The 22100-nt window shown below is 39.9% G+C and overlaps 1 protein-coding gene across 8 annotated transcripts in view; it reads left to right on the forward strand.

The window, feature by feature from the left end:
* LOC124135142 (huntingtin-interacting protein 1-like) overlaps window positions 1-22100 on the forward strand; it is a 90107-nt gene that overhangs the window by 27614 nt on the left and 40393 nt on the right. For 7 of the 8 annotated variants that reach the window (XM_048396254.1, XM_048396250.1, XM_048396255.1 and 4 more), the window contains exons 2-8: window positions 926-989; window positions 8781-8923; window positions 14474-14530; window positions 19793-19873; window positions 21073-21149; window positions 21456-21517; window positions 21699-21839. In XM_048396254.1, coding sequence (XP_048252211.1) covers window positions 926-989; window positions 8781-8923; window positions 14474-14530; window positions 19793-19873; window positions 21073-21149; window positions 21456-21517; window positions 21699-21839 — 625 coding nt within the window. Of the gene's footprint in view, window positions 1-925; window positions 990-8780; window positions 8924-14473; window positions 14531-19792; window positions 19874-20376; window positions 20410-21072; window positions 21150-21455; window positions 21518-21698; window positions 21840-22100 lie in introns of those variants that run through there. The other variant, XM_048396257.1, reaches the window with a different exon arrangement.

Here is a 22100-nt window from a genome sequence, read left to right on the forward strand (position 1 = left end):
GTGAGATTGATGACTCATTTTCAGACAGCCCATGTTGAATCTAGTTTGATTTTGTTTCTGGTACTCTTTTAAATCTCTTCTGTGTTCTGCTGTTGAAAACCAACAGCTGTCTTACAACTGAACTAGATTGCTGTGACTAGAGAAATAATTGATCCTTCTAATGTCACACTGTTTATTTTATTTCATGAGCCAAAGACAAAACACTGATTTTAAAAGAACAATATTTACATACTCCCACATATATTATAAGTACTTCAAGTTTGTGTGACGTGGAGGACAATAATGATATACAGATTATTGCTGAACTTGATCACTCAGGAAGTTATATTTTCATTACCCGAAGAATAATGCTTCACTACTTTGACAACCAACCAGCATTTTGTAGAAATATAGTCTGTTGTCCATTGTGCTTGAAAATCATCAGTACAAGCTATGGAAGAATTACCATCTAAAATATTTAACCTGTATCGTGTGCAGTGTTTAAATTATGCGTGACAACATCCTTGTCATAGACCTAATGTTAAAAGTTACAGATTTAGCATTTGTTTAAGGGGCCAATTACTAAAGGAAATGACTTCAAGTACACTTAAGGACCCCCCTAAAGTTAGAATACTGATGTATACTGAACATGTATGCCAAACGAATAAATTTATTTACCCTTTACATATTTTATATCTTATTTATTTGTTGTTCAACGATATATGAAAACAACCATTCTGAAAAGAGCTGAAGAAAATGAGAATGTGGTTGATAAAATGTGTAATCTGGCTCTTTGTGTTGATAACATGGTAATTTGTTGCTCAAACTATCAACCACTGGATTGCCTGGTCCAGACTGGATTATTTTCAGACATTTTGTGTAATACTTTCCAGATGTTTTCATTTTGGTTAAATGTGGCATTTAATCGGTGCATTTTATTTTCCAGGCTGTGGCAATCAACAAGGCTATCAACAGTCAAGAAACACCTGTCAAAGAAAAACATGTTCGAAGTATCCTTCTGAATTCTGTTGTTTGTCAACCAGAAGTTTCTCAGTAACCAGCAGGTACAGGTTTATAGAAGAATCCAACTCGGTCATAGATCTTGTGCATGGAAGAAGTTTGTTTGTCGCAGATTGTAGGGAGAGATCATCCCATTGGTCATATCTAAGTAGTCCACTGGTCATTTCGAAATAGTAGTTTATGTAACCAGATCTGAGGAGAAAGCAACTTACCCAGCTATATTTGAAAATGTATATTTATGTTTTATGGCCTTGAATATATGCAATTCAGACACTCGAAGCCTGAGTCCAATAAATGAACATTCTATCAAGAACATTCAGCTGGTTCTAGTCCATAATATTACAGTCTGCAATGTTAGCCACTAGCCGGAAGCCCAGGTCTAGTAAAATGTTTGTTCCATCTAGTAAACTCACTTAGTAATAGTCTGGACAATAATAACAAAAAAATGTCGGGCCAGGAGGCTCAAATGTTTTCTTCAGAAAACGAAAAAATCTACTGAAAATGGTGCCAAATGACAAGTCTTGGCTCGAGACTTGGGTCAATTTTGGGCATGGAATCCCAGTTGCGATCACTGCTTGTACTGGACACCATGTGGTGAAGGAAGCCATTAAATGTTGAATTGCAGTGGCTGATGTCCCTCTGGACACATCTATCTACATTAGCCGTGTCCACCAACATGGTGGTCAGTGTCTGCACTGGACACATATGTTCACACACAGCAGCTCGGGCAATGTGAGACCACAGCCGATTAATCTCTTAATTTGTTTTGATAGAATTACTTGGACTGAGCATGACATGTGGAGGCTTCACAGGCTCTTGGTGTGATATTCTATACTTGGTCGGGATAAGTGACCCATCCATTAGGAGGAAATGCCATCAGAATTGATTGTCTTAATGAAAGTGATGTGATTGACCAGTCCATCAGAGATCTTGTCTCATCATCATGTTGAAAAATGAATGAAATAAATATGTGTTGAAATATGATTTTAGGATATCAGTTCAGGAAGAAATAATCAGAGGATATTTTAAATGACAAAAACCTTTACTGCTGTGTTGGTTTGTTGTGGATTTGTATTTGTGGTTGTTGGTTTTAGGAGTCTTCTCACTGCTGCAGCCCCATGCAGTCATGATAATTGCAATATGAAAATTGTAGAGAAAAATTTATGCAGTTCGTCATGTCATGTTCATACAACAATCATAAAATTATGATGGTTTTTTTTTTTTGTTGAACGCTGCACTGGCAATATTCCAGCTATTTGATGGTGGACTATAAATAGCAAAGTCTGGACCAGACAATCCAGTGATTGAGATCATGAGAATACAATGACATGCATCAACCAAGTCAGCGATTCTGACTATCTGATCCAGTTAGTCACCTCTTACGACAAGCATTATATGAGTTGCCTCTTATAACAAGCATGGGTGGCTGAAGACCAATTCTAACCTAGATATTCATGGGGCCAGGTAAATATATAAGGTCTATATTATACTTGATTCTGGGATTCCAGGGTAGAACAGATCCCTCGTATATTTGCTGGTATAATGAGGATCAGATGGTGCGATGTCCTGATGGTCTGGCTCGGTTCAGTCAACCATGTGTTCAATGCCTGTCCCACACTTGATTATTTTCCAGGGCGACAGCATGTAGCATAAAGCCACATGAATCAGTCAATTCCTTTATTTCAATTAAGCACAGATGTTATAAGACCTGTGAAGTTTGGGGTAGAATAGGCCTTCAGCAACCCATGCTTGCTGTAAAGGACGACTGTGCTTGAACGACATTGGGTGGTCTGGCATGCTGACTTGGATGATGCATGTCATCATATCCCAATTGCATGGATCGATGCTCATGATGTCAATCACTATAATGTCTGGTCAAGATTCAATTATTTACAGACCACCGTCATATACCTGGAATATTGCTGAATGTGGCGTTAAACAACAAACAAACAAACAAAACAAATGTTATAAAAGGCTATTATAGCAACAGAATTGCTATTTCATTATCAGGATAATGATTTATTAGTTTCTTTGCCCCTGTAAAGTGTTTGGAATCCGGGTTAGAAAAGGTCTCCAGCAACCTTTGTTTGTCGAACAGGGCGACTACATGGCTCAAACAGTCAGGCCTAGCGATTTGTCAGATTGGGTGTTATTGTACCCAAATGATTTAAGAATAGGTCCCGGGCAGAGCAACCTTATAGCTTGTTGTATGGGGCAACTGTATGGCCCGAGCAGTCAGGCCCAGCGATTTGGCAGATTGGGTGTTATTGTACCCTGACGACATGTTGTGATGCTCATAGCATCACTCACTGATTTGTGTGGTCCAGACTGGTCCAGACTCCATTATTTACAGGATGCATCATATTGCCATATTGTTCATAGTTCATAGTTAAACAAAAAAAACAACAACATAATTTGATTTTGATGAGATTTCTAATCATATTCAGCTGGATGTGATGATGTTGAATCCTTAAAATCAGAACGATTGAAAAGGCAACTACTATAATTCCAGACAAACTTGTGTTTCCAAGACATCAGGAATGTATCACTGCCTGCAAAACACAAGTGATGACATGGTAGACATAACATTGCTGATAACCAGATGGAAACAAAGGATCAATACTTTATAGAGTAAGTTTAACCATTATAATCTTGGCACAAGTTTGTGGTTAGGCGTTGGTTCCTTCACTCATGATACCAGTAATTTGTGGTGAGTCATAGAATAAACTTGTCAATACTGGCTAAAATTGTACCTTGACCGCGTTGATACTGACTGATTAGTAAATGGTCGCTTTGTCCCAGGAAATAGTCACAGACAAATTGGTAAATAGAGATTCCTGATTGTTGTCATGAGTGTCAGAGATCCGAAAAGCTTCTCAGCTTTGTGTGCAGTCTGTCTGGAAAGTTCGGAACAATCAACTTATTTCCGTTGCTTCAGAACCGCCCCCATTATCTGGTCCAGTAGATGGAGAGTCTGCCTGGAGAGCGGAAGATTGCAATTGGTAGTTTAATCCCCTGCTGCATTGTGGAAAAATGTTCTTTCTTGGTACCCTGCCTGGCACTTGGCATTATGGGAATAAAACAAGGACTGGTCGGCACGGAGTCGATGAACTGCATCTGAGTGGGGTATCCATGTTAAACTTCGGCATGGTAACTCAGTGGGCTAGCAGTCCAGACTAGTACATGTGCATGCACACATGCATAATCTTGAACCCGACATTTAACCACGTTTCATCTGACCTTCAGTGGGCTAGCACTATAAAATCGGCATTAGTCCACTCACATACACGTGCAATAATCCTGGACACGACGTTAAACCCAATTTTACGTCACCTTCACCTCACCTAAAAGTTCGTCAGAATTTGCTTATTGGAGCTGGTTTTAGTTCACTAGTCCTTATGATGATAACATATCTTAAATATGTCATATTTCCAGTCCTTATCATATCTTAACTATTAAGCAGTTTGGCAAGGACTGTAGGACCACTTTGGCGGTTAATACGTGGAACACAGTAATTGTTTATTATATTACTGCATAAATAGCACCTATTAGTTGAACATTACTATTAGATATAGCTGCCTTTGACACAAAAGGAAATTTGCTGATGTTGTTACTGTTATGAACAACAGCGACACCCACAAGATGATCATGAATTATTGATTCCTGAAGACAGTACTGTACAGAATTGATGACATCAGTTGTGGGATATCAGACATCAGTGTATGAAAGGAAATCTGAAGAACCATGGACGACTGAGTTTCTCTTGTACACTCCATGCAACAAAATATAAATTGTCCCCACGATAACTAGACTGGAGTTATTTTCGTAACAGATATGAATAATATTTTTTCACATGTACTTAGAAAATCATCCGTATTGGTTCCTTTGAACACAACGAAGAAGCATTAGTTTAACATGCAGGGCTTATTTCTAGATGTGAGATATTGGCGTCAGTACCAAGGTCTCAAACTGACAATAATTTCTGGGATTTCACCAATATGAAAGTAATGTTGCCAATAATAATGACAGCACCTATGATTATTGACACTTTTTGACAAAGGAAGGGTATCAATTTCTGGGAAGTTGATATCCAGGAAGGAAACAATCACCATTTGGAGATTTTATGTCTTTGCTCTTAGATTGGAACTCTCAGTAGTATCAACAGTGACACCAGTTTTCACGATTCGACTTCCATGGGCATTTAGTGAAATTTTTATATGAAAGCTAGTCATGGAATTAACTCAGTTATTTTAATACCAATTTAATATGACTATGTCTAAGTTTAATCTGCCAGGTAATTTTTTTTCTCAAAATCTTGGTGGGTTACATAGGATTTTTCATATGCTTGGAATCTTTTCAATAATGTTTTCATATTTTTTTCTGAAAAGACCAGACAACTTTTTGTCTTGTTTTACAAATTATTTTAGGAAAACACAGGCTGAGGGAGGCCAAAAGTTAGATTACTAAACATGCTAAATAGGTCAGTGCCCTGTTCCACAAATTGTTCTTGGACTGCTACAAATGTCAAATATCAATATGGTAAGATCAGTTTGTGGATAGAAGACTGCCTTGTGCATGTTGTGTTTAATCACAAATGACAAACTTCATTTTTTAACAGAAGTTTTTCGAATGATGATATTTTTATCATGCTTATGTTACCTGTTTGTTGCTTTTGGAGATTTCAAATTGAAGTTCAACACTTTTAAAAGGGGTGTCCCAAATTAGCATATTTCTCAATACAAAATTATTTCTGTTTATTAATTTTGCAAAATTTAAGGTAGACATATCTATTACAAAAATTAGAACTATTGAAATCTAATTTGTTTAAGTGAAATATATCTCCCCAAACTATCATGGTGTTAGAAATTACAGGTCCGGGCATTCTTGAGTTCTACTTCTACAGTATTTGAATCTATGGATTGTAATAAATGCCAGTAACTTTCAACATTGATATTAAGGCCGAGGCCCCATTCCACAAAGTGATGTTAGTGCTCTGATTGTCCTAGGCCTGTTAAAGTATGCGAGTCTGGATTGGCAGCCAGGAATTTTGACTTTCTTGCTGAATTTTATGTCGCTTTAAACAGCTGATTTATTATGATGGTGAATCTAAGAACTTGAGTATGGATATGTATTTGATTGAATTCCTCCTGATTGTTTATTCTTGTAACTGGAGAGTCCCCTGACATGTCTATCGCCACGGAAACATAGTGACCTCGTGGTTTCCTGTTTGCCTTCCACCCCCAGTTTCAATGATTATCCAATCTGGTCTATTCTGAGACACTTCATTACGACCTTATAGACTGTATTGGAGCCCAGTAATAAACTTATCAACCTGTCTGTGCAGAATGGTCTTGTGAGATGTCTACATTCCCTGTGTGTGTAGTCTGTTGTCTGGTTGCAAGATGACATACTGTCATGACTAATATGGTTACAAGTTTTATATGGGATTCTCAAATCATAGGTCTGTGTATTGGTAAAATCAGTGTCTTGCAGTAATTACTATATTGTTGCAATATATTGGGAGCTAATGTGTTTGACACCGATTACACATGCAGATTCCACTTTTCTACATAATAAAGTAAATATTTCTCAGCATGGTCAGTCACAACCATTTTGTTACCATGGATAACAGTGTAAGGAAATAACACTTCCACATTTCCGCTGTTTTGTTAATCTATGTGGAGGGAAACATCATTTGTGAATGAATTTATACGTGGATCCATCTTTGGTTAAGTGATACAAATAGTAAGAAAACTTAAATATATATATATTTTTTATTCTGCATACTGGACACAGAAAAAATGTAATATGTATCATTTGATGATATCATTTAATCCTATCAAAACATTACAGATAGCCTTGTAACAATTTGCCAAATTTCATTTGCATCAAGATACAGGATACGAGAGTTGTATCCTCAGACCTGGGGTCATGTATAATTTGTATTTGATTGTATTTGAACAATTAGCTAGATTTATTGTTAGTTCCTTTGATTTATTTAGAGTAAGTGAGTTTACGAAGTAGCCAGTATATTTTTTCTGTTTTGTTTCTAATCTTGGCAATGATGACCCCTTTGGCCAATGCAAGGTAAAATTGGTGTTCAGCAACGTGTGCTTGTAAGAGTTGGCTTAATGGATCCGGTGGTACTCATTGACTTGGTTGATTGAGTGTAAATATCCTACCAAGTGGGCATGGGATAGAGCTCATAACATCAATCACTGGTTTGTCTGGTCCAGAACCCTTTATATGCAGGTCATCTTGATATGGCTGATTGTTGCTGATTGCCGTGTTAAAGAACTGGCAAATAATTAGTGGTGATGTGAGTAATTGCATCAGATTTAGGAACAACAACCAGAGCTCCATGTTAGCTATGTATTTGCGTAAAATAAGCACAATAAATCACCATTGCATACCGTATATGACCATAGATAAGCTGAATTTTGAGGACCCCAAAAAAGATTCTGTAGAAAGGGTCTGCTTATGTATGGGTTACACTTTCATCAAACTCTTCTTCTGGTAGTAAGGGTGGTTGAGTAGCCTAGTGGTTAAAGCATTCACTCGTCACACCGAAGACCCGGGTTCGACTCCCGACATGGGTACAATGTGTGAAGCCCATTTCTGATGTTCCCCCACCCTGATATTGTTAGATTATTGCTAAAAGGGGCTTAAACCATACTCACTCACTTCTGGTAATAAATTTGAGTTGCTTGCGCACACTCAGCATTTAAAACATCATGATATGATTCTAGTAGATCCATTGCTATGATGATGGGTATTCAAAGTAATAGCATGTAAATTGGAAAATTGTCGGTTAACATTAGTTTGGTCAATTGTCAAATCTGTCTGCAGTCTGTATTGATGTTATTGACTGGCTGTCGCTCCATGTTTCTCCGATTGGTCCACGCTGCACCAATATGGTCACATGATATGATTAGTCACCACTTGTTAGTACCTCATTGCCAATTAAAGCTGATTTTAATAGGAAATGGGAAAATAATGATTCGGGCGAAGAACCCGAGATGGTGTTGAGTCTGGTGGAAGTCTGTTGATGTGATGGCAGTGAGACCCTGAGGGGGAAGGTATGGTCGGAACTGGTCAACACTGGAGGAGGATATAATCAGGGATGATAAGTAGAGGAGACGAAGACTTCATTGTCAATATTGTTGCATACCTGATGTCAGTCTTGGTTCATAGGAGTCATAATGACATACGCCCAGACAAGTACAAGTGCATGCACGCACACACATGCATAATCTTGAACGTGCGTTTAACCACGTTTCATCTCACCGTCATGACATCTTAAGGTTCCATACCATAATGTCAAGGAAGAATGTTGGGCTTTTGGGGATATGTTGTGAGAACACCCCCATACGGTTGGGGTTTGAGTATGTACAGAATCAGACCAGCACTCTCCTGCTGACAATCCCCATTTCATGTTACAAGATCAGCAATTTTCTGTGTCATTAACAGGTGTACAGGGCCTCTGAGGTGAATGGTCTTGTACTGGAACAGGTTTATGTTTCAGTACACTGGGGTGTATGTATAACATCCATTACAGGAGTTCTGTACAAGAACAATCATCTTTAAACTCCAAGCAAATGACACATAATAGATTGTTTACTGAGCTGCAAAGATTTCTTTCATTTTATATGTTTGTTTGGAAATTATGGTCATCTGGTGTAATAAATCATTTGATATGTCCATTTAATGCATGGAAGATAAATATGTGATCATACATACTATTTTTTTCTACTGTGAATAATGCCCTTAACTGGTGTAAGACACAATCCTTGGTACCTTCCAAGACAATGGCGGAGGGATGTTCTGGACCGTTGCCACCAAGCTGCCTGTCCAGGGCAACCCCATCGTGTGCTGGAAGTTTCTCCACGTTCTCCACAAGATACTTCGAGATGGACACCCTAATGTAAGTATTTCTCCACACATATGTAAGTGCCACTTAGACATAGACATCCCACTGTCAGTGTACTTTGACATGGACTCCTATTGTAAGTACCACTTAAGCTTGGACATGCTATTGTAAGTACCACTCAGACATGGCCATCCTATTGTAAGTACCACTTAGGTTTGGACATGCTATTGTAAGTACCACTAAGACATGGCCATCCTATTGAAAGTACCACTTAGGTTTGGACATGCTATTGTAAGTACTGCTCAGACATGGCCATCCTATTGTAGGTATCGCTCAGACATGGCCATCCTATTGTAGGTACCACTCAGACATGGCCATCCTATTGTAGGTATCGCTCAGACATGGCCATCCTATTGTAAGTACCACTCAGACATGGCCATCCTATTGTAAGTACCACTCAGACATGGCCATCCTATTGTAAGTACCACTCAGACATGGCCATCCTATTGTAGGTATCGCTCAGACATGGCCATCCTATTGAAGGTACCACTTAGGTTTGGACATCCTATTGTAGGTATCACTCAGACATGGCCATCCTAATAACAAATATATGACCCACCAAAATGAGGACAGGAGAAAGTATTGCCGGGCCTCATATAGTTCAAGCACCTTCTGGTTCCCTATCCAGTCAGGGTCAAGCTCTTCTCATTGACAAGTAATGAAAGGCTAGGCTCTCCACTTGAAGCTTCAGACAGGGGTCATCTCAAAGGAAACAGATGTAATTTAGGATATTGATGTGTATGCAGTCAACTCAGGGGATAGGACATGTCTAGATCCAGAGGACCTGAAAAACAATTACTGTGTATGTCTGTTACCTGCAAATTCTGTTCTTTCACCAGTCACTAGTCAATTCATTGGGATTCCGGGTAAGAATATGGGCTCCCAGCAACCTATGCTTGTTGAAAGAGGAGACTTAATGCATCAGGTTGTCATGTTTGGTGACTTGAATGTTTGTTAACCTGAATTGTTTTCACACTTCTTAGCCCTGTTGCGTCCCTTGGACAAGCCAGAAAACTATGAATGTGGGTTCGAATCCCGGTTCGCCCCAATTATGTTTCTAGGTTTGCCTGCACCATACCCATGCTCGTGGGTTTCACCGAAGTGGTAAACGTCTGAGACCTGCATCACTTCGGGCTTTTCTCCCACATTAAGCTGACACGCCGTGATATAACTGGAATACTGTCAAAAGCAGCGTTATTTCCAACTCACTCTTGCCCTGTTGTACTGTTATTGTAAAGAACCCTTGAGGGGACCCATGTAAGAATAGGTCCCCCAGAACTCTATTGATTGTCGTAAGAGGAGACTAAATTGGATCAGGTGGTCAAGTTTGTTTGCTCTTAATATCAACCAGTAGTTTGTCTGGCCAAGACTTAAGTATTTGCAGGGTGCCATTATGTATCTGGAATAATCATTGTTGTGTAAAACAACAGGCAATTACAATGTGTGCCCCAGCTGATGGTGTGTCATGGTACCTTGACAACATGGATGGTTGCTCATGCTATCAACCACTGGATTGTGACATTTCACAAGCCACCATGAACATTGTTGACAGCAACAACATTTGCTCATCATTAGTATGTTTGACTGTATGAAAACAATGTTAATCTGATCCTGATTCATCTTTTGACACAGCCCCATGAGTAAGTATAGACTTGTGACACAGCTGATATATGATTATGGAAGTAAACAAAGTTCAGGTGTTACGCCTTAGTACTGGCAGGGTATATGGGCTATAATTACCTGGATGGTGAGATCATTGGCTGGGAGGTTCACTCGGGATGCAGTAGGCCAGATACGTTGCCCCACTGGGATATGAGTGGAGCCAGCTCTTGAGTCTCTCACTTTGATATGCTGCAAAATTGATAATACAGCCTGATGCTCTATTCACTCACACAACTCCAAAGGTTTACATATAATCAATACATTGCAAGAGCAATGTGTCCTAGATTTATTAATATATGTAGTGTGTCATACTGATTGTATGTAACAAGTGTTAGAAGTTGTTGTATTTTCTGAGTGGGAGCATTGGAAATTCATGAATTCTGATCAGAGTTTTTTAAATATCTCTTTGGTATCGATAATTGATAAAATAGGTGTAGAGAAGATGCAGTTCTTCTGAAGAGAGCCCTGTGTGGACATGTTCACAATATCAACAGTGATACTGATTTGCATCATCTTCTTTGACATCACGATGTCAACACTGCTTGCTTCCTTTTGCTGTGTCAGGATCTGCTTGTAGTTGGTTCCAAGTTTCATACCACTTACGATCTTAGGGCCGTCATCCCCCGTTCCCGTTGGATTCACCAAAGTGGTAAATGTCCACTTCTTTGGGCCTTGGTGTTCCAACTCAATGTGCAGAGTTGCTTCCCTTTGCTGTGTCAGGATCACCTTATCCTTGGCTCTTTTGTCATCACTAGTATCAGTTGGTTTCATTAAATGGCAATATCTGTGACTTACTTTTCATTTTGGCGTAAATCCTCTTAAATCTAAGTAGACGTACTGTTATTTAGGTGAAAAAAAACATTCAAAAATTGTTTTACACCTCAACTCTCTCACTCACTCATGATGCACATCCATGTATGAAGCCTGCCCAAACTGTGCCCTCTCCTCCCCGTACCCAACAGTGTTGAATAGTTTTATCTGTTATTGAAAAGTGAAGGATGTTGAAGGTCAGATTGAGACAACAAACCTTGGCTCCACGTGTCTGTTGGTGGAGTGTTCTCTACCAGGAAATAGTCGAGCAGGAATAGATGTGATGTACCACGCACTTCCTAACATAGCCAACTTGAACCACTCAGCTGCCACTGTACAGTGACATGTGCAGGCCTGGACTGAGCTGTAGAGGATGATGGTGGTCAATACTTAAAGGGCAACGGTCACTTTGAGGTAAATTTGGAAATTTGATTTGAAGGTTTGATGATTCAAATAAAAGGGCACTGGAACAATACTTGTGGTATTGTATTTACGAAGGAGAATAATGATGTGTCAGTGTTTATTTGCACTCCTGTGGTGGCTGTAGGATCCTGTGTGATATCACACCATTGGGTTGCTGAGGCAGAAAAGGTCCCCTCTACCATAAGGCTCCCAGGCTGTGTTAGAAATCTGTTTTTCTTGAATCTAGTCCAAAGGACTTGTGTAGACCTAATTGCACTTGTCCTAATTGCACTTTATAGCTATCCCTACTTTAACACAACACAATTTTTTTACAGAATAGGCTTCCAGTGGCCCCAAGCCTGTCCAGAATAGGTTCCCAGTATCCACAAGCCTGTCCCAGTAACCCCAAGCCTGACCCAGTACCCCCAAGCCTGACCCAGTACCCCCAAGCCTGACCCAGTACCCCAAAGTCTGTCCCAGTACCCCCAAGTCTGTCGCAAGATTCAAATGATGATTGGGTGGATGCAATGTGCATGTGAATTGTTCATGCTATCAACCACTAATTTGCTGGCCCTGACTTGGTGACCAGATCTCCATGTGAGGGCTTGAATATTGCTGTCTCCGACATATTGCACCGGGTCTGATAGACATGGTAACAGTCATAATGGCACAGTAAAAATAAGTTCCCGGTGCCAGAAGGGCCTAGAAAACATGATGTTGACAATATTATCAATCCCACTGAAAGGGGGAAGGGGCTAACTTTAAAAAATATTACAACTAATTATTATCTAGCCTTCTTGAAATAACAATAATTATTCTTCTAGTTGGCACAAATTAGTTCCAAAGGAACACCTAAATATATTTGGGAGTGCACTTGAAAGAAACTGTTTCCCTCCTTGTTACAGTGTTCTCTTAATCCCTGTGTAATACATGTATCTCCAAGTGTAGTTGGTGCCTTCCTATAGTGTAATATAAGCTTGGTAAGTATCCAGTATAGTGATGAAGACATGGTGTTATATAAAGAGAGTGTTCATTTATATCTCCAAGTGTAGTTGATGCCTTCCTTTAGTGTAATATAAGCTTGGTAGGTATCCAGTATAGTGATGAAGACATGGTGTTATATAAAGAGAGTGTTCATTTATATCTCCAAGTGTAGTTGGTGCCTTCCTATAGTGTAATATAAGCTTGGTAAGTATCCAGCATAGTGATGAAGACATGTTGTTATATAAAGAGAGTGTTCATTTATATCTCCAAGTGTAGTTGGTGCCTTCCTATAGTGTAATATAAGCTTGGTAAGTATCCAGTATAGTGATGAAGACATGTTGTTATATAAAGAGAGTGTTCATTTATATCTCCAAGTGTAGTTGGTGCCTTCCTTTAGTGTAATATAAGCTTGGTAAGTATCCAGTATAGTGATGAAGACATGCTGTTATATAAAGAGAGTGTTCATTTATATCTCCAAGTGTAGTTGGTGCCTTCCTATAGTGTAATATAAGCTTGGTAAGTATCCAGTATAGTGATGAAGACATGGTGTTATATAAAGAGAGTGTTCATTTATATCTCCAAGTGTAGTTGGTGCCTTCCTATAGTGTAATATAAGCTTGGTAGGTACCCAGTATAGTGATGAAGACATGGTGTTATATAAAGAGAGTGTTCATTTAAATGTTTGCAGAAGTGGGCAAGCCATTGTTCTGTACTGGGTCAAGTATTAGGTTAAATATCATTCACATGGCAAAGTAGGGTCACATTCACGGAGGAGTTTTTTCATTTACTCCCATGTGTTTGTCATTGGTGGTTTTCAGAAGAACTTGATGTTCACATGATACAGGCACGTTTATATATTTAACTACACTAGAGCACAAGTTGTCTGGTTGTAATAAAGATTTCTCCAGTTGGAGGTTCAATTGAAACGGCTCATTGATGATAATGATGCTTATTCCAAACTTGTATCTTATTGCAACTGGGTCAAAACCATTTGGTTGCTTGTATAAATGTTATTTGATACAATGAAACCCGTGAAGATCCGGGGTAGAATAGGTCTTCAGCAACCCATGCTTGCCGTAAAAGGTGACTATGCTTGTCATAAGAAGACAACTAACGGGATCGGGTGGTCAGGCTCGCTGACTTTGTTGATGCATGTCATCGATCCCAATTGCATGGATTGAAGCTCATGATATCAATCGCTGGATTGTCTGGTCCAGACTTGATTATTTACAGACCGCCGTCATATAGCTGGAACATTGCTGAGTGCGGCATTAAACAACAAACCAACCAATGATACAATAATGTTTTATGTTATGATTATGCTTGTTGATGCTGAAATGTTTTGAGATGTTGATAAGGAGTAAGTGATAAAGTGAATGTGATGGCTGTGGTTTCAAATGATGTTGATGATGATGATGATGATGGATGATGAGTGATGATGAGTGAGTGAGTATGGTTTTGCACCCCTCTTAGCAATATTCCAGCAATATCGCAGTGGGGGACACCAGAAATGGGCTTCACACATTGTGTGCATGTGGGAAATCGAGCCCGGAACTTCAGTGTGACGAGTGAACGCTTTAACCACTAGGCTACCTCACCACCCATGATGATGATGATGATTATGATGATGATGATGATGATGATGATACATGAAGATTGTTCAGTGAGTTCATGTTATATTTGCAGGTCATTATTGATTCCATGAAGTACAGGAGTCACCTCACAGACCTGGGAAAGCTATGGGTAAGTATTGCCCAGGACTCTGTCAGTACATGATGCTTGTCATGGGGATTGGGAGGCCACAATGGCTGCCTAGTGCAGACAGTGCATGGTGACTTCATGGTCATGATCAACCAGTGGTATGCCTGCTCTAGCCCTGAATACACACCGCAGCACCTTGTGATACAGCTGTAATGCTTGTGTTCATTCTTGAGCCTTGGAACATCTATCTGCATTACGGCTAAAGAATATCTACGTGTGGTAATTGGTCATGTTGTTTGCAATGTGAAAAGAACCTGTAATTGTTAACACCAACATAGTTAGAATGCATCAGTGCTCATTTCTCAGCATGTCAAGTCCCTAGGTTGTGTAGCGTCTAATTTGAGTTTGGTATATTTTTGTCGACTAGAGTTCAGCATCCCACATTTTATTTATGATCACTTTACATGAAATCCTTTGGAAAGTTACTCTATGTTCTGTCTGGCTGTCTTTGATAATTTGTCCAGTGGGTATTTTCCTTACACTAGCCATTTATAATTCATCAATACACCCACGTCCTGTGGGACAAGGCACTACATTTATGCTGAGCACAGTGTTTCTAGCCTATTGAAGTAATACTTGTTCCTGTCATAACATTTCCCACAGGAATCAGTCTTTCTGGTACATTCTCAGCTTCCTAGCACATAAAAAGTATTTTCCCAACGACATGTTCCAGTGTAGAAAGAACCTGTATTGATTCTTGTGCTGTGATACTATCATTGGACAGACTAACTGCCTTGTAAAAGGATCTAAGTTTTCTCCTTGCTGTGTAAATGGAACTAGTTGTCAGAGAATATGTATTTTTTGGCCATTGAATCCAGTGTTCCAGCTCATTTATTGGACATTTTGATCACACCATCACTGCCAAACATTGTTGATGTGCAATTTGCTGTAAAGACTTGATGTGTTTATGGGACTGAATGAGTTGTATGATCATCATTCTCTGATGGAAAAAGTATACCTTTGGCATTTGTCATTAGAAAAAAATAATGTCTTTACACAAAAGATAGACCCGTGAAGATCCGGGTTAGAATAGGTCTTCAGCAACCCATACTGAATAAGAGGTGACTATCTTTGTCGTAAGAGGTGACTAACGGGATCGGGTGGTCAGGCTTGCTGACTTGGTTGATGCATGTCATCGTATCCCAATTGCGTAGATCGATGCTCATGATGTCAATCGCTGGATTGTCTGGTCCAGACTAGATTATTTACAGAGTGCCGTCATAACGCTGAAATTTTGGTTAGTGCTGTGTTAAACAACGAACAAACAAACAAACTAATTACACAAATGATGCCACATGATAATAGCCCTTTTTGACCCACTGGTTCCAGGGGGAAGACTTTAGAATTCATTATGAAAGCTATCAGAGGTACTCCAGCGGTAGAAATTAACATTTTTAGTCCACTGGTCCTTATAATGATATCATATAGCAAAGTCTTTTAAAATGGCAAATTTCTATTTGTCCTTATGACACCTTAACCATTGGGCAGTTTGGCAAGGACTACAGGACTAGTGCCATATTCTAACGCTGTAACTCCCATACTTTAACATAGGCTTACAATAGTTCTAGCGCTAAGATCGCTTTGTGCAAGTGGGCCCTTGACTGGTGCCATATTCTAACGCTGTACTCATGTGTAAGAAAATTTGATTTTTTCAACATGGGAAGGTTTTGGACTTAGAACAACACCATATGTGAGGTTATTTTAAGGCTCAAAGGCTGCTTTGCTGAGAAAATAATTGTCTGCTAAACATAATCTTGAAACTTGATGAAGACAGTTCGACTTTGTTGAATTAATAATACCTTCATGTCTGTGAGCATAGTTATATAATGTAGGAGTTAACATTTGTCAGTAATTTGAGATACTCCTAATTCTACGTACTAGTCTGTTTGAATTGATAGGAGCTAAAAGTACAGCTTAAACAACTAATCATCTTGTGTACAATTCCTGTTGTACAAGACAATGATAGGACTTAGAAACATGAAGAACAAATAAATGTTCATTCATTGTACCAGTAAGCACATCAAGGACCAGAAGGTAAGTTTCATGAAGCTATTGATCATTACTTCCACTGAACTCTCTGATTGAAATAGGAATATGTATAAAAAGAAAACTAATTTGTGTGGCATTATGTGACATGTAGTTGCTACAATTTAGACGAGACACAAACCTGTGACTGGGGGTTCAAATCCAGTATTTGCACTGATAATGTTTCTAGGTTTGTCTGATCCACACTTGTGCTTATGGTTTCACCAAGGACTAAGACCTTACTCGAGCTTTTTCCCAAAGCCAACAAGCTGTGATATAACTCAAATACTTTAATTGAAGTTATGTTTGCACGATCTTCAGTATGTTAAGTAAGAATTCACCATTGTATATAAGGTATGAGTGTTATAACATTGATTCGGAAGTCAGCAGTTGGACAAAGTGACGTTAAAGCAACTCCCTCACGTTGTTTGAAATGCTTACATTATAAGGAAATGACTCAGTGAGTGAAAACCACTTGTGTATACTCTGAGAAAACATGCCAACTATATCGAGTGGGATAACACGAATAGCAGGGTGAAGACCTGGCCTGATACAGCCATGCTGGAGACGAGACAGCTGTGTGAACAGGTTGATGTGTGTGTTCCTGTTCTACACATGTACTGTATTATACAGAGTTGGGGGGACACAGTTGACCCTGATATTCGCTGTTGACAGTTGCTTCCCTTAGCATGGCCAGGATCCGCTGTCATCTGCATCATCTGCAGCTTTTCACAACCCCAAAACTGCAATATGTGACATTGTTTCATTTTCTCCCCCAATTCATTGCTGACACCTTGGCAGTGTTGGGGACTGTTACAAAATACTTGTAATTTTGATTAACCCTTTCAGGGTAAATAATCAAAATAAATGGAAATGACACAAAAAATCCAACATCAATACATCAATGTACATGCAAAATGAGTGAAGATTGGTTTGGAAATAAAAACTTTGAAAATATGTTCGCTACATTTCTGTAGCGAAGAACCCTGTCATTGCTTATGTAGTATTAAGGCTAATGGCTGTACAGCTGGACATGATGGGTTAAATCAAGCAAGGCCACGGTTTATTTCAGACTAGTAGTTTGTGTGACATAAATTGAATTTGGAAGAATATGAGTGCTGACTTCAAGTTGTCCTGGATTTTTCACCAGTCTGAAAGCCCAGTCACCGAAGGTGCCACAATTTGCAGTACAATCAGAGTTGAATTCCTTTGGTATGCCAGAAAGCTGTATGATCATGGGTTCAAATTCCAGATTCACACTGATTTTGTTAGCAGCATAGCTGCGCAACATCAAGAACCTGCATCACTTTCCTCCCACAACAAGCTGTCACGCAGTTAGGTCACTGAAATACTGCTCAAAACATGGTTAAGCCAAACTCACTACTCTTCTGGAGAATGGCTTATGTGCATGTGATGTTCAACAGTAGCCACTCACTAGTCTCAGGATTAGTGGCCATGTCTGACCTTGCTTTGGACATACTCTTCTGCAGAATGGGTTATGCCCAAGTGGTGTTCAACAGTATTCACTCACTAGTCTCAGGATTAGTGGCCATGTCTGATCCTGCTTTGGGCATACTCTTCTGTAGAATGGGTTATGCCCAGGTGGTGTTCAACAGTAGCCACTCACTAGTCTCAGGATTAGTGGCCATGTCTGATCCTGCTTTGGACATACTCTTCTGTAGAACGGGTTATGCCCAGGTGGTGTTCAACAGTAGTCACTCACCAGGCTCAGGATTAGTGGCCATGTCTGATCCTGCTTTGGACATACTCTTCTGTAGAATGGGTTATGCCCAAGTGGTGTTCAACAGTAGTCACTCACTAGTCTCAGGATTAGTGGCCATGTTTCATCCTGCTTTGGACATACTCTTCTGTAGAATGGGTTATGCCCAAGTGGTGTTCAGCAGTAGCCACTCACTCACTAGTCTCAGGATTAGTGGCCATGTCTGATCCTGCTTTGGACATTCTCTTCTGTAGAATGGGTTATGCCCAAGTGGTGTTCAGCAGTAGCCACTCACTAGTCTCAGGATTGATCCTAGTCTGATCCTGCTTTGGGCATACTGTTCTGCAGAATTGCTTAAAAGCAAGTTGACCAGTGAAGATCGGGTGTAGAATAGGTCTTCAGCAACCCATGCTTGCCGTAAAAGGCGACTAGTGGGATCGGGTGGTCATGCTCGCAGACTTTGTCGATGCATGTCATCGATGCCAATTGCGTGGATCGATGCTCATGATATCAATCACTGGATATTGCTGGAATATTGCTGAGTGTGGGGTTTAAACAACACACAAACCAAATGTTAGCAAGTGGTGTTCAGCAGTTATCACAAGTTATGTCAAGCACAGTAGATCAGGAAATACATGTGATAGAGATGTCGATGGTTGGAGTTATCTACATCACATATGTGAAGAATTTGGCCCCTCTGATTTGAGGTATTGGGTTCCATGCTAGTTAGTGGTAATGTGTGATACAGATCTCTATCTACATGATTTAGTGATTTAGAGGGATGGAAGCTGTGAAATGGCTGTTTTCTCTTTTAGATTTTCTCATTAATGTGTGAAAGAGTAGGTACTTGTGACACAGAACTATCAGGCTGGCAGCTCTAGTCTGCATAGTGAGAGCTTGAGTAGAAAGTGTAATTAACTAATTAGATGGCAGTAGACTTGATAGCTCAAGGTAACTCAGGGGTCACATTGTTAGTCATGGGAGGGATCTCAATGGGTTGGTCTCTTTGGCTGTTTTTGGACAGCATATCGTGTGTGAAATATTTATTTCATCAGCACTAGCCACATATTTTACTAGCCAATTGCAGAATTAAGTAGCCATTTTTTTTACCCACCAAATACAAGAAATTGGTTAGCAGCTGAGTGAGGGAAAAGTTATTTCAAGCTTCAACATGGTTAAGACCAGTCAATATCAAACATGTTTCTGTCAGAACTAGAGCCGAACAATGAGAGGTGGTATGTTTGTCTTTTTGTTTTTTTTAATTGGTCTTATTTCTCAATCAATATTTCCCATTTGAGGTAGGTTATGAGGTCTAAATATAGCTCACTAGGTAGAAAATTAAGCTAGCCAGTTGGGCTCATGACATCAATTCTTTTTCACTTGCTGGAAAGAAAAGCAAGTAGCTACGGGGTAGAGGGCAGGCAATTATTTCACATATTGAGGATATGCATTCATTTAAATCTATTCCAATGAACATGATGAATGTGTCTCCCTTCCAGGGTCATCTTAAGGAGGGATATGGCAAACTGATAGCATCGTACTGTAAGCTGCTGAAGCAGAAGCTAGCCTTCCACAGGAAGGTAAGAAACAGATCAGCTGCTACAAACTGACCTGCAGGTACAGGCTGCACCCAGTAGTACCCTATTGTTCTGTAAGATGCTGAAGCAGAAGCTAGCCTTCCACAGGAAGGTAAGAAACAGATCAGCTGCTACAAACTGACCTGCAGGTACAGGCTGCACTCAGTACCCTATTGTTCTGTAAGATGCTGAAGCAGAAGCTAGCCTTCCACAGGAAGGTAAGAAACAGATCAGCTGCTACAAACTGACCTGCAGGTACAGGCTGCACCCAGTACCCTATTGTTCTGTAAGATGCTGAAGCAGAAGCTAGCCTTCCACAGGAAGGTAAGAAACAGATCAGCTGCTACAAACTGACCTGCAGGTACAGGCTGCACCCAGTAGTACCCTATTGTTCTGTAAGATGCTGAAGCAGAAGCTAGCCTTCCACAGGAAGGTAAGAAACAGATCAGCTGCTACAAACTGACCTGCAGGTACAGGCTGCACCCAGTACCCTATTGTTTTGTAAGATGCTGAAGCAGAAGCTAGCCTTCCACAGGAAGGTAAGAAACAGATCAGTTGCTACAAACTGACCTGCAGGTACAGGCTGCACCCAGTACCCTATTGTTTTGTAAGATGCAACTCAAACTGGTTTTGTAAGGTCAAAAGTAACCTATGTTTATCATGCAATGTGACTTTTAAAAGGATCTAAACCATGAAGATCCGGGTTAGAATTGATTTTCTGCAACTCTTGCTTGTAAGAGGCGACTGATGGGATCGGGTGGTGACTTGGTTGGTGCATGTCATCGTATCCAATTTGGCTAGATCGATGCTCATGATGTCAATCAATGGAGTGTCTGGTCCAGACTCTATTATTTATTGACCGCCGTCATCTAGCTGAGATATTACTGAGTGCTGCGATAAACAACATACAAACAAACAATAAAGTAAATGGAACTGGTGATCAGACTTGGTTGATAGTGTATCTCACTCACTCACTCACTCACTCACTCACTCACTCACTCACTCACTCACTCACTCACTCACTCACTCACTCACTCACTCACTCACTCACTCACTCACTCACTCACTCACTCACTCACTCACTCACTCACTCACTCACTCACCTCACTCACCTCACTCACTAACTCACTCACCAGCTCACCAGCATGTACATTGTGTTCTAAAGCAAAATGTTCAGCTGTCTTTGATTGGTTTTCTTTCAGTTTCCCCGAATTCCAGGAAACATGATGATGTCCGATGAAACTTTCAACAAAATTTGTGGATCCGATGTGAACAGCTAGTGCGTATATTCTGATATGATTCCACAATTAAAAAATACACTTTAATTATTAAAGTCTGATGATAAATGAGTCCCAAGGTCATCTCCTTCAGCAAGTTAAGGGTTGTGGGAGTAGTATGTATTGTCTAACACTGTTCACTTTCTGACATTTAACTGATATACAGTCATGGGATGTTCAGTGTTTTCTTTGAAAAATTCTCTGTAGCAGTGTCCACAATGTAAAATGTATTTAATAGACTGTTTGCCGAAATACCTCAACATTAAATATTTGGCCTCAGGGACAGTAGCGTCTTCTGAATGTTTCAGCTTTGAGTTCTCCATCGACATGCTGGATTACCTGGATGAGATTCTCAGCTTCCAGCAAGCAGGTAACAACTGGAAGGGGGACAAATACCAGGATAATAACGAGGGCGATAAACAGTTATCACTGTTTAGATATTTCAAACCAAACTAAGGCAATTTTTTATTAATGAAGGCAAATATGAATTTTAAAACCTAATCCTACTGCTTCTATTGTAAGTTTGTATGTTTTTTTCTTTCTTTACTTAGTGTTCGGTTCACTGGACATGTCCCGGGCCAACTCTATGACGACGTCGGGACAGTGCCGCCTCGCTCCCCTCATCCTGTGTATCCTTGACTCATGCCAGCTGTATGACTACCTGGTCAAGTCTCTCTTCCGACTTCATTCTAGTGAGTGACACCAGCATCCACACAAGTTTAAGGATGACTGAGGCTAATTGTGTTTATCACTACGTAACTCATGCGTCTAACAGAGACTTTTTAGGGCTTTTTCTCAAAAGAGTTTCTGGGCCAAAATAGGTGTCCATATGGGTTTGTCGTAAGAGAAGCCTATATGAGCATGGGGTGGTTACCGTGAAGATCCGGGGTAGAATAGGTCTTAAGCAACCCATGCTTGTCGTAAAAGGCTTCTAATGGGATAAGGGTGGTCAG

Source organism: Haliotis rufescens, unplaced genomic scaffold (assembly GCF_023055435.1).
Source record: "Haliotis rufescens isolate VD_foot unplaced genomic scaffold, xgHalRufe1.0.p SCAF_15, whole genome shotgun sequence".
Lineage (NCBI taxonomy): Eukaryota > Metazoa > Mollusca > Gastropoda > Lepetellida > Haliotidae > Haliotis > Haliotis rufescens.